The sequence below is a fragment of the Neophocaena asiaeorientalis genome, unplaced genomic scaffold (genome assembly GCF_003031525.2).
Source record: "Neophocaena asiaeorientalis asiaeorientalis breed wild unplaced genomic scaffold, Neophocaena_asiaeorientalis_V1.1 scaffold36, whole genome shotgun sequence".
NCBI lineage: Eukaryota > Metazoa > Chordata > Mammalia > Artiodactyla > Phocoenidae > Neophocaena > Neophocaena asiaeorientalis.
Genome location: NW_020174149.1, coordinates 4,307,036 through 4,323,847, shown reverse-complemented (window position 1 = coordinate 4,323,847; position 16,812 = coordinate 4,307,036). Strand labels below are relative to the sequence as shown.

Below are 16,812 nucleotides of genomic sequence, written 5' to 3'. Positions count from 1 at the left end.
CAACAGGTGTAGTAAGAAGTGACGGACGAGAATTTCCCCAGGTCAGCGTAACGCACATGGTGCTGTGCAACCCAGACGACAGCCCTAAGCTGGGCCTTTACGGAATGCCTCGCCTACCCAGGGCCACCTCACCCAGGGCCACACACTTCCCAAGGCACCCACATCCAAGGACTGAGCAGGGAGGGCCCAAAGGCCTGGCCACCTCGGCCCATCACGGGATAACTGTGATATGCCACTTTAGCCCCAGAGCTCCTGGCTTTGTCAGCCTGCTCCGCAGCTTCACTTCTGCCTCTGTCCAATGTGCTTTCTTATACTTCCTTCCGCAGCTGTAAATCCCAAAGGTATTCCCTTAGAAACATCCTGCGCACTAAACTTGGGCTCAGAGTCCCCTTCCCAGAGAACCCAATTTGTGACAGTCAGTAATCTGCAGGGGGGAGAGGGGTGCAGACACCAGGATCTCAAGGCAGGGAGGGGTGGAAGGTCCAACATTATAATATTTCTATTTAGAAAGTGAAAACGGCCTATTGCACTTATAGTATAATTTGCACAGTCTGCAAGGCCCCACGAAAGCCTTGCGGCTAGGAAGGCTCAGGTCCAAAACAGGCTGAGTAAAAGAGGCCCATCCTACTCATACCAGCTATGTGACCTTGACCCGTTCTGACCCTCAGTTTCCTTGTCTGTGATGTGAAAGGGTAATATTTCTAATTCACATTTTAAGGAATTAGTTGAGAAAAAGCATTTTATACATTTTAAGATGCTGTACAGACATTAATCACTACTCCTTTCTACTGCTTTTTGATTCTGAAGAGTTGCAATTAATAACTGGTGACAACTCAATCGAAACCCCAACAGAAAGTGAGTCCAGCCCTTAGTAGCCAGTAATTACTACCTCTTTGCTCTCTTCTTTTCCTGTCTTCCTCAACTCAATGACATGGAACTGAAATAGACAGTACACGTGTTTTATAAGCACTGTTGTATATACTGGAGATTTATGGCCCCTGCCCTTAAAGAATGGGTTAGCTAAACCCATTATTAGGTTACTTGTTATTTGTGTGTAGGTAGGCGATTTTTACTCTCGTGGGGCTGGGACTCAATTAAAAAAAAAAAGGAGAAGAAGAAAGTTTCCACGCTCACCACAGGAAGCCATCATAAACTTGTGATCTGGGGTGCTTCATCACAACTAAACACCCAGGGACTTGTACTGAACCGGCAGCTGCTGGTAAGGCAGGCCCTGCCCACCACAGCCCTGGCTGTTGGGAGCTGACCCACCCCATCCTCTGCATGGATACAGAACCTTCTCAGTTTGGGCCCCTTAGCTAAAACTGGGTTCTTCTGTCTCTAAAATCCCATGGCTTCTAGGGTTTCTCCTATGACATTTCTTCTGCTCTATGTAAAATTACAATTATTTGGGTCTCTTCTTTCCTACTGGGCTGTAAACAGCTTTAAAATTTTTTTATTTTATTGGGTTGGCCAAAAAGTTCATTTGGTTTTAGGTAAAAATAAAACACACTTCATTTTCACCAAGAACTTTATCGAACATATTCATTAACCAAACGAACTTTTTGGCCAACCCAATATATTATAGTTGATTAACAACGTTGTGTTCATTTCAGGCGTACAGCAGAGTGATTCAGTTATACATATACATGTATCTATTCTTTTTCAAATTATTTTCCCACTTAGGTTACTACAGAATATTAAGTAGAGCTCCCTGTGCTATACAGTAGGTCCTCGTTGGTCATCTATTTAAAATATAGCAGGGTGTACATGTCAATCCCAAACTCCCTAACTATGCCTCCCCCCACCCTTCGCCCCTGGTAACCAGGGCTGTAAACTTCTGACACCTGTCCTGCAGCTGTGAACTCACCTTTGCCACCAACACAGGGAGCAGAGCTGAGCCTGGCATGAAGGTTTTCTGAGACAATGAAGGTAGTGGGAAGGGGAAGAAAGAAAGAAGCAAAGCTGGGCTTTTCTGCTCTCTTTGCTAAGTCTCTGAAGCTCCTGATAACTGGCAACATGATTTCTGAGTCTGTACTTACTCTACTGTATTGGGACCTGAATGGTATGATGGAGAATTTGACCCTGAAAACACTCTTTGTGAACAGTCCCAGCTGGCTTAGCTGGGCCTTTCATTTAGTCATCTGGGGTAGGAAGGACTGAGACCTGCTGTGACCTTCAGGGCTGGATGGACCTTCAAAGACAAACAACAGTGCGGGGCCTATGAGAAGGATGACATCAGAGGGACAGGGGTGAAGGCCAAAGAATTCTCAGGCCCATCTCTAGGCTGGAGGCAAGCTGGAGTCATCAGGTCTAGAGAGAAGCAAGGAGCCAGGTAAAGAGAGACTGTGACCTGTTTGGCCCGGGTGGTATCTAGCAGCAGTTTATAATAATTAGAGCTCACACTTACTGAGCACTCACTGTGGGCCAGGCAACACATACATGATCTCACTTAAGTTGCTTGGCATCCCTGTAAGGTAGGTACTGTTGTTATCTCCTCTTACAAAGGAGGAAACTGAGGTCCAGGGAGGTTAAGCAACTTGCTTTAAGTCACAGAGCTAGTAAGTGACAGGACCAGGGTTTGGCTGCAGGTGCTTTTACTTGATAGCCAGCGCTTGGACACTGCACTGATTCTTGTTTGCCCCTCCAGGTCCCCACATGTACCCCAGAAGCTGACCCCTGCAAACTCCGGGGCTCCCAGCAAGTTTCACCAATGGGAGGCTGCAGCAGGACACTGGAGGGGGCTGGGGAGAGGGGGGGAGAAGCCCGGGCATTCCTCCCCGTATGCCGGGCTCCGGTAGTCACCGGGTGTCCCAACATCCCGGTCCGCTCCTGTGAGGAGTCATTCACTGAAGACTCTTCATTTGAGCCACTGGGGTGAAGCGTGCCTTCGGCGGGGATGCCAACTGCACAACCACCCATGCTGGCTCCCACTTGCTTCACACAGTTGAGAACAGCAGAGGTGGGAAGAGCTCATGCCGCCCAAATAAAGCAAGTTCCTCTCTGTCTGAATAGCACCGTATCAGGCAGAACAGCTAGCAACAGTGCAAGGCGCTGATCTTACTTGGACTGCGAGTCCAACAAACCAACTGAGAAAAAACGTATCATGAGATAATTGGGGTTAAACACCGACTGGATATTTGGTGATAACAATTTTTTGTTGTCTTTTTTAGATGTGGTAATGGCACTGTGGTGATGTTTGGAAGAGTCCTTATATTTTAGGGATGTACACTAAAATATTTGTAGAAGATTTTGGGAGTTGATGAAGGTTGTGGGAAGAGTGAGAGAGGAACAAAACCAGGCTTTCCTCTTCTCTTGGCTAAGTGCCTGCAAAGAGCTGGTACAAGAATCACAAGAAATGATGTCTGGGACTTGTTTCAAAATAATAAGGGGAGGGCCAGGGGGAGTGACAGATGACCTAAGACTGTTAAGCTGGTGACAGGGACGGGACTCCATTATCCAATCTCCACTCTCTCCCCTTATTATATGTGCTGGAAACTTTCCACCATAACATGTGATATAGACTAAACTCACTTCTGAAGGCCCCTGGAGAAGACAGGGAGGCAGCTAGAAAACTGGCAGGCATCCTCCACGTGGTCGAAACAGCCATGCAATGTGACTGCCCACCAGGAGAAGCTGGGTATGAAAATAACCAGTTTCTAAACAGGAGCCTCAACACCTAGGACACAAGGGCATGAACGCCAACCTGCAGGCTTTGCTTTTAAAAGGAGCTGCTTCTCCTGCAAGTCACCCCTGGTGCAGGCTGAGGGACCGGGAGAGGGTGGGGCAAGGGAGCAACAGAGATTCACTTATGGTTCATTTAAGGCTAGATTACTCCAGCAGGCAGGACAGGCCTACTGGCTTTCAAAATGCATGATGTTTTTGTATTTTCTTTATAATAGAAAATTTCAAGCACATAAAATAAACAGAAAGCAGAATACAGTAAGCCCCCCAGGTGCCCATCACACCCAGTGGCAACAATTACCTGCCATTCTTATATCACTAATACTGCCACCCCCTCCCCATCACTCAATTATTCTTTCAGTTTTTAGGCAGGATTTACACCGGCCAGAAATGCATAAACTTTAGCTGTACAATTCTGACAAATGGAGGCACCCATTTAACTCCCACCTCAACTGTGAGGTAGAACATTTCTACCTCCCCAGAAAGTTCTCTGCTATTCTTACATTTTTACCTTAGCATTACCTGTTCTAGAACTTAAGCACGAGTTAATTTTAAACTGCACTATTTGCAAGTTAGTTCTGCATTCATAATTAGTTTCGGGGGCAAGCTAGTTCCCCAACCCCAGCAAGGAACTAGAGAGATCTGGCTTTAACTTTAAAACAACAGCTGGCGTCCCACAGTGAGAGACTGAGCGAGGAGGCTGGAGCTGCTGCTGGACTGTGCGCTTGCGGGATCTTGGTTCCCAGGCCAGAGGTCGGGCCCGAGCTCCTGTGGTGGGAGCTCCGAGTCCAAACCGCTGGACTAACAGAGAACCTCAGACCCCAGGGAATATCAGTCGGCGTGAGGCCTCCCGGAGGTCCTCATCTCAGCACCAAGACCAGGCTCTGTCCAACTGCCTACAAACTCCAGTGCTGGATGTCTCAGGCCAAACAACCAGTAAGACAGGAATACAGCACCACCATCAAAAAAAAAAAGAAATAACAAAAAAATTTGTCACACATGAAACAGCAAGGTAAACCCCTATAAGATGAAATAAATGAAGACAAATAGGCAACCTACCTGAAAAAGAATTCAGAGTAATGATAGTAAAGATGATCCAAAATCTCAGAAACAGGGCTTCCCTGGTGGCGCAGTGGTTGAGAGTCCGCCTGCTGGTGCAGGGGACATGGGGTCGTGCCCCGGTCCGGGAAGATCCCACATGCCGCAGAGTGGCTAGGACCATGAGCCATGGCCGCTGAGCCTGTGCATCCGGAGACTGTGCTCCACAATGGGAGAGGCCACAACAGTGAGGGGCCCCGCATACCGCAAAACAAACAAACAAAATCTCGGAAACAGAATGGAGAAAATACAAGAAACATTTAACAAGGATCTAGAAGAACTAAAGAGCAAACAAACAGTGATGAACAACAGAATTACTGAAATTAAAAATACTCTAGAAGGAATCAATAACAGAATAACTGAGGCAGAAGAATGGATAAGTGAGCTGGAAGATAAAATGGTGGAAATAACTGACAGGGAGCAGAATAAAGAGAAAAGAATGAAAATAATTGAGGACAGTCTCAGAGACCTCTGGGACAACATTAAACGCACCAACATTCGAATTATAGGGGTCCCAGAAGAAGAGAAAAAGAAAGGGTCTGAGAAAATATTTGAAGAGATTATAGTTGAAAACTTCCTTAACATGGAAGAGGAAATAGTCAATCAAGTCCAGGAAGCACAGAGAATACCATACAGGATAAACCCAAAGAGAAACACACTGAGACACATATTAATCAAACCATCAAAAATTAAATACAAAGAAAAAATATTGAAATCAGCGAGGCAAAAGCAACAAATTACATACAAGGGAATCCCCATAAGGTTAACAGCTGACTTTTCAGCAGAATCTCTGCAAGCCAGAAGGGAGTGGCAGACCATATCTAAAGTGATGAAAGGCAAAAAGCTACAACCAAGATTACTCTACCCAGCAAGGATCTCATTTAGATTGCACGGAGAAATCAAAACATTTACAGTTAAGCAAAAGTTAAGAGAATTCAGCACCAACAAACCAGCTTTACAGCAAATGCTAAGGAACTTCTCTAGGCAGGAAACAAAAGAGAAGGAAAACACTTACAATAACAAACCCAAAACAATTAAGAAAATGTAATAGGAATATACATATCAATAACTACCCTAAATGTAAATGGATTAAATGCTCCAACAAAAAGACAAAGAATGGCTGAATGGATACAAAAACAAGACCTGTACATATGCTGTCTACAAGAGACCCACTTCAGACCTAGGGACACATACAGACTGAAAGTGAGGGGATGGAAAAAGATATTCCATGCAAATGGAACTCAAAAGAAAGCTGGAGTCGCAATTCTCATATCAGATAAAATAGACTTTAAAATAAAGACTATTACAAGAGACAAAGAAGGACACTACATAATGATCAAGGGATCAATCCAAGAAGAAGATATGACAACTGTAAATATATATGCACCCAACATAGGAGCACCTCAATACATAAGGCAAATGCTAATAGCCATAAAAGGGGAAATCGACAGTAACACAATCATAGTAGGAGACTTTAACACCCTACTTTCACCAATGGACAGATCGCCCAAAATGAAAATAAATACGCAAACACTAGCTTTAAATGACACATTAAACAAGATGGACTTAATTGATATTTATAAGACATGCCATCCAAAAACAACAGAATACACTTCCTTCTCAAGTGCTCATGGAACATTCTCCAGGATAGACCATATCTTGGGTCACAAATCAAGCCTTAGTAAATTTAAGAAAACTGAAACCGTATCAAGTATCTTTTCCGACCACAATGCTATGAGACTAGATATCAATTACAGGAAAAAAACTGTAAAAAAAATACAAACACACACACACACACAAAATACAAACACATGGAGGCTAAACAATACGCTACTAAATAACCAAGAGATCACTGAAGAAATCAAAGAGGAAATCAAAATATACCTAGAAACAAATGACAATGAAAACATGACAACCCAAAACCTATGGGATGCAGCAATGGCAGTTCTAAGAGGGAAGTTTAAAGCAATACAAACCTACCTCAAGAAACAAGAAAAATCACAAATAAACAACCGTAAACCTAAAGCAATTAGAGAAAGAAGAACAAAAACCCCCCCAAAGTTAGCTGAAGGAAAGAAATCATAAAGATCAGATCAGAAATAAATGAAAAAGAAATGAAAGAAACAATAGCAAAGATCAATAAAACTAAACGCTGGTTCTTTGAGAAGATAAACAAAACGGATAAACCATCAGCCAGACTCATCAAGAAAAAAAGGGAGAAGACTCAAATCAATGGAATTAGAAATGAAAAAAAAGTAACAACCGACACTGCAGAAATACAAAGGATCATGAGAAATTACTACAAGCAGCTGTATGCCAATAAAATGGACAACCTGGAAGAAATGGACAAATTCTTAGAAAAGCACAACCTCTGAGACTGAACCAGGAAGAAATAGAAAATATCAACAGACCAATCACAAGCACTGAAATTGAAACTGTGATTAAAAATCTTCCAACAAACAAAAGCCCAGGACCAGATGGCTTCACAGGCGAATTCTATCAAACATTTAGAGAAGAGCTAACACCTATCCTTCTCAAACTCTTCCAAAATATAGCAGAGGGAGGAACACTCCCAAATTCCTTCTACGAGGCCACCATCACCCTTGATACCAAAACCAGACAAGGATGTCACAAAGAAAGAACTCTACAGGCCAATATGACTGATGAACATAGATGCAAAAATCCTCAACAAAACACTAGCAAACAGAATCCAACAGCACATTAAAAGGATCATACACCATGATCAAGTGGGGTTGATCCCAGGAATGCAAGGATTCTTCAATATACACAAATCAATCAATGTGATACACCATATTAACAAACTGAAGGATAAAAACTGATGATAATCTCAATAGGTGCTGAAGAAGCTTTTGACAAAATTCAACACCCAGTTATGATTAAAAACTCACCAGAAAGTAGGCATAGAGGGAACTTTCCTCAACATAATAAAGGCCATATATGAGAAACCCACAGCAAACATCATTCTCAGTGGTGAAAGACTGAAACCATTTCCTCTAAGATCAGGAACAAGATAAGGTTGCCCACTCTCACCACTGTTATTCAACATAGCTTTGGAAGTTTTAGCCACAGAAATCAGAGAAGAAAAAGAAGTAAAAGGAATCCAAATCGGAAAAGAAGAAGTAAAACTGTCACTGTTTGCAGTGACCATGATACTATACATAGAGAATCCTAAAGATGCTACCAGAAAACTACTAGAGCTAATCAATGAATTTGGTAAAGTAGCAGGATACAAAATTAATGCACAGAAATCTCTGGCATTCCTATATACTAATGATGAAAAATCTGAAAGTGAAATCAAGAAAACACTCCCATTTACCATTGCAACAAAAAGAATAAAATATCTAGGAATAAACCTACCTAAGGAGACAAAAGACCTGTATGCATAAAACTATAAGAAACTGATGAAAGAAATTAAAAATGATACAAACAGATGGAGAGATATACTATGTTCTTGGATTGGAAGAATCAACATTGTGAAAATGACTATACTACCCAAAGAAATCTACAAATTCAGTGCAATCCGTATCAAACTACGAATGGCATTTTTCACAGAACTACAACAAAAAAATTTCACAATTTGTATGCGAACACAAAAGACCCCAAACAGACAAAACTATGTGACCTAATGAAACTTAAAAGTTTTTGCACAGCAAAGGAAACCATTAACAAGATGAAAAGAAAAGCGTCAGAATGGGAGAAAATATTTGCAAAGGAATAAATGGACAAAGGATTAATCTCCAAAATATATAAACAGCTCATGCAGCTCAATATTAAAAAACCAAACAACCCAATCCAAAAATGGGCAGAAGACCGAAATAGACATTCCTCCAAAGAAGACATACAGATGGCCAAGAAGCACATGAAAAGCTGCTCAACATCACTAATTATTAGAGAAATGCAAATCAAAACTACAATGAGGTATCACCTCACACCAGTTAGAATGGGCATCATCAGAAATCTACAAACAGCAAATGCTGGAGAGGGTGTGGAGAAAAGGGAACCCTCTTGCAGTGTTGGAGGGAATGTAAATTGATACAGCCACTATGGAGAACAGTATGGAGGTTCCTTAAAAAACTAAAAATAGAATTACCCAGCAATCCCACTATTGGGCATATACCCAGAGAAAACCATAATTCAAAAAGAGTCATGTACCACAATGTTCATTGCAGCTCTATTTACAATAGCCAGGTCACAGAAGCAACCTAAATGCCCATCGACAGATGAATGGATAAAGAAGATGTGGTACATATATGCAGTGGAATATTACTCAGCCATAAAAAGGAATGAAATTGGGTCATTTGTAGAGACACGGATGGATCTAGAGACTGTCGTACAGAGTGAAGTCAGAAAGAGAAAAACAAATACCATATGCTAACACACATATATGGAATCTAAAAACAAAAAAAAGGTTCTGAAGAATCTAGGGGCAGGACAGGAATAAAGACACAGACACAGAGAATGGACTTGAGGACACGGGGATGGGGAAGGGTAAGCTGGGACGCAGTGAGAGAGTAGTAGTGACATATATGCACTACCAAATGTAAAATAGATAGCTAGTGGGAAGCAGCTGCATGGCACAGGGAGTTAAGCTCGGTGCTTTGTGACTACCTAGAGGGGTGGGATAGGGAAGGTGGGAGGGAGACGCAAGAGGGAGGGGATATGGGGATATACGTATACATATAGCTGATTCACTTTGTTGTACAGCAGAAACTAACGCAACACTGTAAAGCAATTATACTCCAATAAAGATGTTAAAAAAATAATAAAAGAAAACAACAGCTGGCAAACCAGGGCACTAGCCCAGGTCCTGCTGCCGAAGCAGGTAACTCTGGCCCAGTCCATGAGCTCTTCTGGGCCTTCAATTCATAGAAAGGCAGTTTTCAGCCAGGCACCCCCTCCATTCACACGTTGCCGGGTAGTCAAAGGTCCTGGGGGAGGAACACCGTGGCTGAGGTCAAGCTTGGGCAGCAAAAGTATCACCTGGAGGTCTTCTAAACTGCAGAACCCAACCCAGGTCCCACCTGAGAGGCTCTGATTCAGCCAGTCAGGGGTGGGCCCTGAAATCTACATTGTAACAAGCAACCCCGGTAATTGATACAGTCACTGGGATGAGAAACTCAGCTCTAAAGAAAGGCTGAGAAGCCCTTCCTTCAGATGAGCCTTCAGGCTTCTGCCTCCCCAACACGCCCAAGGCCTCCTTCATGACCTAGCAGTCTTCCGTTATGTCCTCTGGAAGACAGGACTTTCCTGGGGATTCAACCCCCAGCTCGGGGCACTGAGAGCAAATCATCAGTTGAATATTTATTAACATGCCAGGAACGGTCCTAGTCCTTTAACATACAGCATTATTTAATCCTCAAACTCTCCCAGAAAGAGGTTAATATTCTCCTTTTATAATTTGGATACCACGGCTCACGGAGGTTGCCCAGGAAGAGACGGAGCTGGGATGGGGTGACGACGAGTTTTAGGTGTCAGCGTGGCCAGGCTTTCGTACCTAGAAGTCAATCGAACACTAACCTAGGTGTTGCTGTGAAGGTATTTTGTAGATGTGGCTAACAGCTGCAACCAACCAGGTGACTTTCAGTAAAAGAGATTAACTTCTGTAATCTGAGTGGGCCTTATCTCATCCAATCAGTTGAAAGAAAGCCTTTAAGGGCAAAAGTGAGGTTTCCCCGAGGAAGAAATTCTGCCTCAAGCCTGCAGCATTACCTCCTGCTGGTGGTTTCCAGCTGCCCTAGAGTCTGGATGTGCCCAGCCTCCACAAACACGCTAGCCAATTCCTTGAAATAAGTCTCTTAAACACACACACACACACACACCTCATACTGGCTGTGTTCTCTAGAGAATGCTGGCTGATGCCAATGGGAACCCGGGTCCGCCCAATCTCAAAAGGCCGTGCCTTGCTTCTAGCCGCTGCCCATACTCTGCCAACCACCACCTGCAACTCAACCAAAAACCACCCAGCTATGTACCTGAGGCTCAGTCTGCTCCAGCTCTCCAGAAGTGTATTTGAATATTAATGCAGATCCTTAACTAGATTTTGAGAATAAATTATTCATATCGAAAGGCTGCCACAAATGGGAGAAGCTTGTTTTTACGTTTTAAGTTTTGTAGTGGGTGGGAGGGAGGCATGGTTTACTCAGTGCTTAAGAACAGTGACTTGTGTATTCTGGGCACGGTCACTAACTTGCTATATCACTTTAGGCAATCCTAAGTTTCGCCACCTGATTAATTATGATGCCAACCTGCAAGTCTGCTTGCCACTGCCCCATCCACTCAAATTGGCATTAAGAGGTCAGATGGCCCATCAGGATTTCGGATATGACCTACTTTCTGGTTGGGACTCTGGCCGTGAAGGTCCCAAGACATATTCAAGCTCACAGCATCTTGGAAGTTCTGCAGAGCCAACGTGGAGGATGGATGAGGGGCGCTCAACAGACGCTGGCTGAACTGGCCTGTGCTCCCAACCCTGTCCCTGGGCGCCATTTGCAGGTTAAAAGCAAAGATCCAGTTTCCACATCAAGACACTGCGGTTCAAAGTAGAGGATGCAAGTGCCACAGAAGAAATGTCACAAAGTGCAATAGGGCTCAAAGGAAAGAACAGGAAGTGCTTGTAGATGAGGTGATAGTGGAGAGAAGTCAGAATTTAACAGTAAAAGACTTGAGAGGAATGAAAGGAGGCATTCTGGGCAAAGGCAACAAAGTAAATGGCAGGAAAGCACTGCTGTCTGGGGAAAAGGGGAGAAAGTTAGAGCGGGAAAGTAGGCTACAGGTGGAGGATCAGAGGGAGATGAGCTCAGCTAGGGGAGCCACACTGGCCAAACGGGGAGCCTTGAATGACAAAATATCAAATTGGTAGGTAACGGGGACCTAGTGGGAAGCTCCCCAGATGAAAATGGTAAGGACCAAGGCGTGCTTTGGAAACCTGCACGTGGCAACGGAACGCACAGGAATAAGTTGGGAAAGGGCATTAGAGAGGCCCCGCTGAATTAACAGCAGCTGCTGACATTATTGAGGGCTTACCACGTACCAACCCTGCTGAACCTGCGTGATCTCTTTTAACCCTCACGACAGCTCCTGAAGGTACTCTTACCATCCCATTTTACAGATATGAGAACCAAGGCACGGGGAGGTCAACAACTGTGCTCTGGGTCATATAACGAGTCAGCGGTGAGCTGAGACCTACAGCTACCCACGCTGGTCTAACTCCAGGCCCGGCACACTGACCACTAGAACAGCCTGCCGGGGTCTGCTCGCCGGTGCAGATTCTGAGTTGAGCTGAGAAGCAGGGGGAGCAAAGAGGAGACTCATACACCGCAGAGATGACCTCTCCGTAACCTACTACTTCGGGTGAAGGGGGCTGACTGGGAAGAAGTCTGGAGTAAGGTTGCTGGGGGTTGTGGCACATCAAGCCAGCAAAAAACCCCGACTTCCTCATGAACTTATACCAAGTCCTTCTGCAAATGCCACTACGCATAGCCTAGCTGCTTCCAGGACGGCTGACTTCATTTTCAACAACTGGAGTATATACTTGATAAGCAAGCCGAACACCCCAAGAGGTGCCAGGAAAGAGAGATGGTGACTGCATAACAGATTGGCTTGAGTCCCTTGAAATTCATATGTTGAAGTCATAGCCCTCAGTGCCCCAGAATGTGACCTTATTTGGAAACTGGGTCGTTGCTGACGTGATTAGTTAGGATGAGTAGGGTGGGCCCCTAATCCTATATGACTGGTGTCCTATAAAGAGGGAAATCTGGCTACAGACATGTGTACAGGGACAATGCCATGTGCAGAAGGCAGAGACTGGGGTGATGCAGTAGAAACCAAGGGTTGCCAAAGATTGCCAGCAAACTACCAGAAGCTAGGAGCGATGGAACCCTGCTGAGACCTTATCTCCAACTTTTTGCCCCCAGAACCGTGAGGCAATATATTTCTTGTTGTTTAAGCCACCTGGTTCGTGGTACTTTGTCGCAGCAGTCCTAGGACACTAATGCAGTGACCCATGCCATCCTTTCCAATAAGACGACCATAGGTGCATCTTCACTGCATATTTTAGTAAGTAAAACAAAGTCTACTGTGAAACCTTGTACTGCGACGGATGTAATTACATATAAGACTATCTCTGTACCATGGCTGTGAGCTGAAAACTGGCAAGTGTTTGATATTTCATCTATCTCCAATTGCCCGGGCATCAGGGACTATCTTTGATTTTGAAACAAAAACCAACTTTTACTTTATCATCAAGGACCTTCTTTCCCTTCCCTTTACTTTTAGAAGCAAATATTGACTGTATCAGATTCTTCCTGTGACCTGAAGAAACCAAGTCCAAAGGACAGTAAATCTGAGGTCCTGCTGTAGCCCTCTCCCAGCAGAGGGTCCCCGGTCTGTCCCAGGGCATGAAACCACATCAAGATGACCACAACCCCTCTCAGTTGTAAAGTGGCAACAGTTCTCTGAAATACGGATACTGGCTTTTAGCAGTCACCCCATCTTCATATACGCTCACACACGATTCTGCAACAACTGTTCATTTCTTTGTTTAACCCATGCATGACTTTGAAGAACATGCGCTTCACGGGTTGGGAGTGAATGGCTGTGGTTAAGAAGGGAAGCTTGTCTACCCTGGGGAATTCCACGTACTGTTTGCAGCTAATGACTAGCCCCACTAAGAAGTGACACCAAAGCAGTACTTCTTTTGATACTTGGAAAATCCCCTACTCCAAAATATTTTTGCACATGTACAAAAATTATGGAAAGTTACACTATAAAACTGGAATCTCCTACAGCTCAAACGTAAGCCACCAGAATTATCTATTTTAAAACAAAACAAACCTATGATGTTCCTATGGGGCACAGCACTCACTCTTCGAAGTTAACATTTATTGAGCATTTAAGATGGGACAGGCACAGTTCTAAGCCTGTTGCATGGAATGAATTGTTTAATTTTCACAACAACCCCCTGTGGTAGGCACCATTATTATTCCCATTGTGCAGGTGCGAATGAAGCACAGACTGGTTAAGAAATGGCCCGAGGTCACACAGCAATGCGTGGTAGAGCTGGGATCCCAAACCAGGCAGTCTGGCTCCAACACACCCCACCCCCTTAACTAACAAACAAACAACCAAGCCAGACATAGAGACAAACAAGACAAAAGGGAATAATGTGAGTGGGGACAGGTTAAGGAGGGTGTGTTGAGGATGGGAACAAAAGAAGAGAACAACAATTACATCCCAGGCACTGGGCTGGCACTTCACACGTGCTTTTCCTACTTAACTGGCACAACACCCTTGAGGGTAAGCATTACTTTCCCACTCAACAGATGAAACACCGAGACTTGGGGAGATTAAAGTAACCTATAACGAGGGCAGATTATTATGTGACGCCCCAACATGCAGCTTTGCTGACTGCAAAAACCAGTGCTGTTTTTTTCAGCTCATTTTCTCCAGAGTCACGGTTTCAAATTGTAACTTTGGCATTATGGATGGTGCAATCTGCTTTTCAAAGTCAATCCAGCATTGGAGAGCAGTGGTGCTGGGATCAGGAGTGGGGCGCATTGCCCCATTCCAGCTGCAAGCTTGCACAGAAGACCTGAGTACAGCGTAGATGCTCAATGTGCCAGCCCGGGAGCCAGGAAGCTCAGGGTCTAGACCCACTTCTGGCACTCATTAACTGTGTTGGTTTAGCCAAACCCCCCAGCCTCGGTGGGCCTCTGTTTTCCGTAAATACGAATTGGATATAAGGATGCCTGGCCTGTGGACCTCATACGGGCATGTAAAACGTGTTACCAATAAACGTGAATTGGCTGTGAAAACTGTAAGGTGCTCGACAGCTGATCATCGTCAGAATGAACAAAATCAGGTCATCCCAGCAGCTACCACGGTCCAGCAGGTCCACACATGCCAGCTGGGGAAGGCAACACCAGAAGAATGGCCCAGCGTGAACCTCACCCTCTCCCCTAGGAAATCTGGGCTCAGGGCATCCAAGGTCTGGCTGGGCCTAGGTCCTCAGAGCTTCCCCCAAGGCAGGCTTGCTGGTCTAACTAGGTATCAACCAGGCTGGGCCGGGGAGGGAAGTCCTTGAAGAGCGAACAGCCTCATCTCCCTCACTGCACATTTTGCAGGCCGGCTGGCATTCAGCAGTGATAAGGGCAGGGTGCCACCTGCGCCGGCAGCCCGCACTGGCTTTCATCCATGTATGTTGCAGGATCGGGAAAGGTAGCAGTGCAGTGCGTACCACTCCTGCAGGGGCAGGGGATTCAGGTGAGACCACCCCACAGGGTAGAGAGAGACTGGACAAGTGAGCTGAAAGAATCTTTCCCTCCTGGTGTTCTGAACAGACAGGAGCCCACCGAGACTCTCACCAACCCCCTCGCCATTAGTTCCGGCCCCAGGAAGAGGAAGGAATCAGATCTGCATAACACTGAATCACCCAGCACTTCGGCACAATGACCCCTCCAGGAGAGGGTGGAGAAGCTCGTCTGGCAACTGCCTACACAAACAGGGCAATTCTGAAGAGCAGCAAACAAACCAGTCTGGCCCCAATTCCCATTTTGCATAAGATTGCAGTCCACAAAAAACAACGTCCGAGGAACCCTTGTTGATCACTACCGATTGTTAACACTAAGGTTTGGGCCAAGAGAGAATGAAAAAGGCCCCTTTGAGGGAACTTTGGATAAGGCCATTTTGTGGAAATCGCTGTGCGACTCCAACTTGCCATTGGGAGCACCAGATGCTTCAGTCAACAGATCTCGGTGAACTTTGTTTTAAAAGAAAGTTACACTGAAAGGTTTGAACCTACAAACCAAAGGGGACTTGTTAGTCACTAGGTGACTGTCAGGGTACCTGTTTTCTTTATGCTAAAAAGGGGTTACACGAGTTCCGGGGGCTGGAGGATTGTTAGGTACGAGCAGGTCCGTTTGTGTGCTAGCCTCGGAGCTGACACTCACCACAGCTGCTTAATCCAGGGACGCATCAAAAAACAAACTGCAATGGGTTAAAATCCAGAGGGGGCCACCGTATTGGGCCGGGTGCATGGTTCTTAAGAGAAACGTGCATCCTCCCGGGGGCCAAGGCCTCCTTCGGTTCCAGAAAAAGACATCTCAGCTTACACGAGGTACCGAACGAAGAGAGTGGGCCAGAAATTTTCCAGCATACCGTCTCCTCTCCCCTCCCCACCCCCGAACTACCCTTGATCACCGTCAAACACACGAAAGGTGTTCTCTAAAACCTAACGGATGATTTCATGCACTTCATTCCCAAAAGCCTAAGAGCCACAGCGACAGCACTAAGAGGCTTCGTTCGGATTCACAAAAAAGGGAGGCGCACAGTCGTCCGCAAACCCGCAACCCCCCGGGGGCGGAGGGTGGAAGAACGCAGAGTTGCCCCCGCCCAGGTCCCTCGCTACCCTCCAGGGCTCCCGGCCAGGTCCCCCATCACCCCGCTCGCGTCCCGCTCTCCTGTTACCTCGCTCGCGTGTCCGCCGGCGTCCGACACTTGATACGTCGGTTCCGCGGGAGCCTTCTCCTCGTCCCCGGCGGCCAAGGGGCTACTCGGAGCCGCTCTGGGATTCCCGCCGCTACCCGGCGCAGCCTGGCTAACGCCGTTCACGCCGGCGCCCACTCCTCCGGCCGAAGAGGCGGCGGCGGCGCCGAGCAGCGCGTGGGCCCCGTCGGCGTCCCCAGCAGCCACGCTGTGCACCAGCCACGCGTCCACTCGGGTGCAGGGAATGAAGGGGACCCCCAGCGCGCGCACCTCCCGGAGCAGCTGGCCCTCCGGCGGCGCCACGGGGTCCCGCTCCCGGCCCTTAGGGTGCAGGAGCTCGGCGCGCCCCCACCTTCCCGAGGCCGGGAAGGGGCTGAGCGCGTAGGCAGGGCTCGTCGGGCCGCCCGAGAGCAGAAGCTCATCTTCGAGCAGGGTCCGCGGCGGGAGCAGCAGGTAGAGGTCCAGGTCCAGGTCCAGGCGAAGCCCCGCCAAGCTCAGCAGGATGGTGAGGTGCAGGAGGCTGCCACCGTC

At 46.2% G+C, this 16,812-nt stretch overlaps 1 protein-coding gene across 1 annotated transcript in view; it reads right to left on the bottom strand.

The window, feature by feature from the left end:
* Nucleotides 1-16,809, bottom strand: part of NFE2L3 (NFE2 like bZIP transcription factor 3) — a gene marked incomplete at its 5' end in the record, with an annotated part of 30,319 nt that extends 13,510 nt beyond the window's left edge. The window contains one exon of the mRNA XM_024755005.1: nt 16,264-16,809. Coding sequence (XP_024610773.1) covers nt 16,264-16,809 — 546 coding nt within the window. The remainder of the gene's footprint in view (nt 1-16,263) is intronic.
* Between the last annotated feature and the right edge of the window lie 3 nt (nt 16,810-16,812).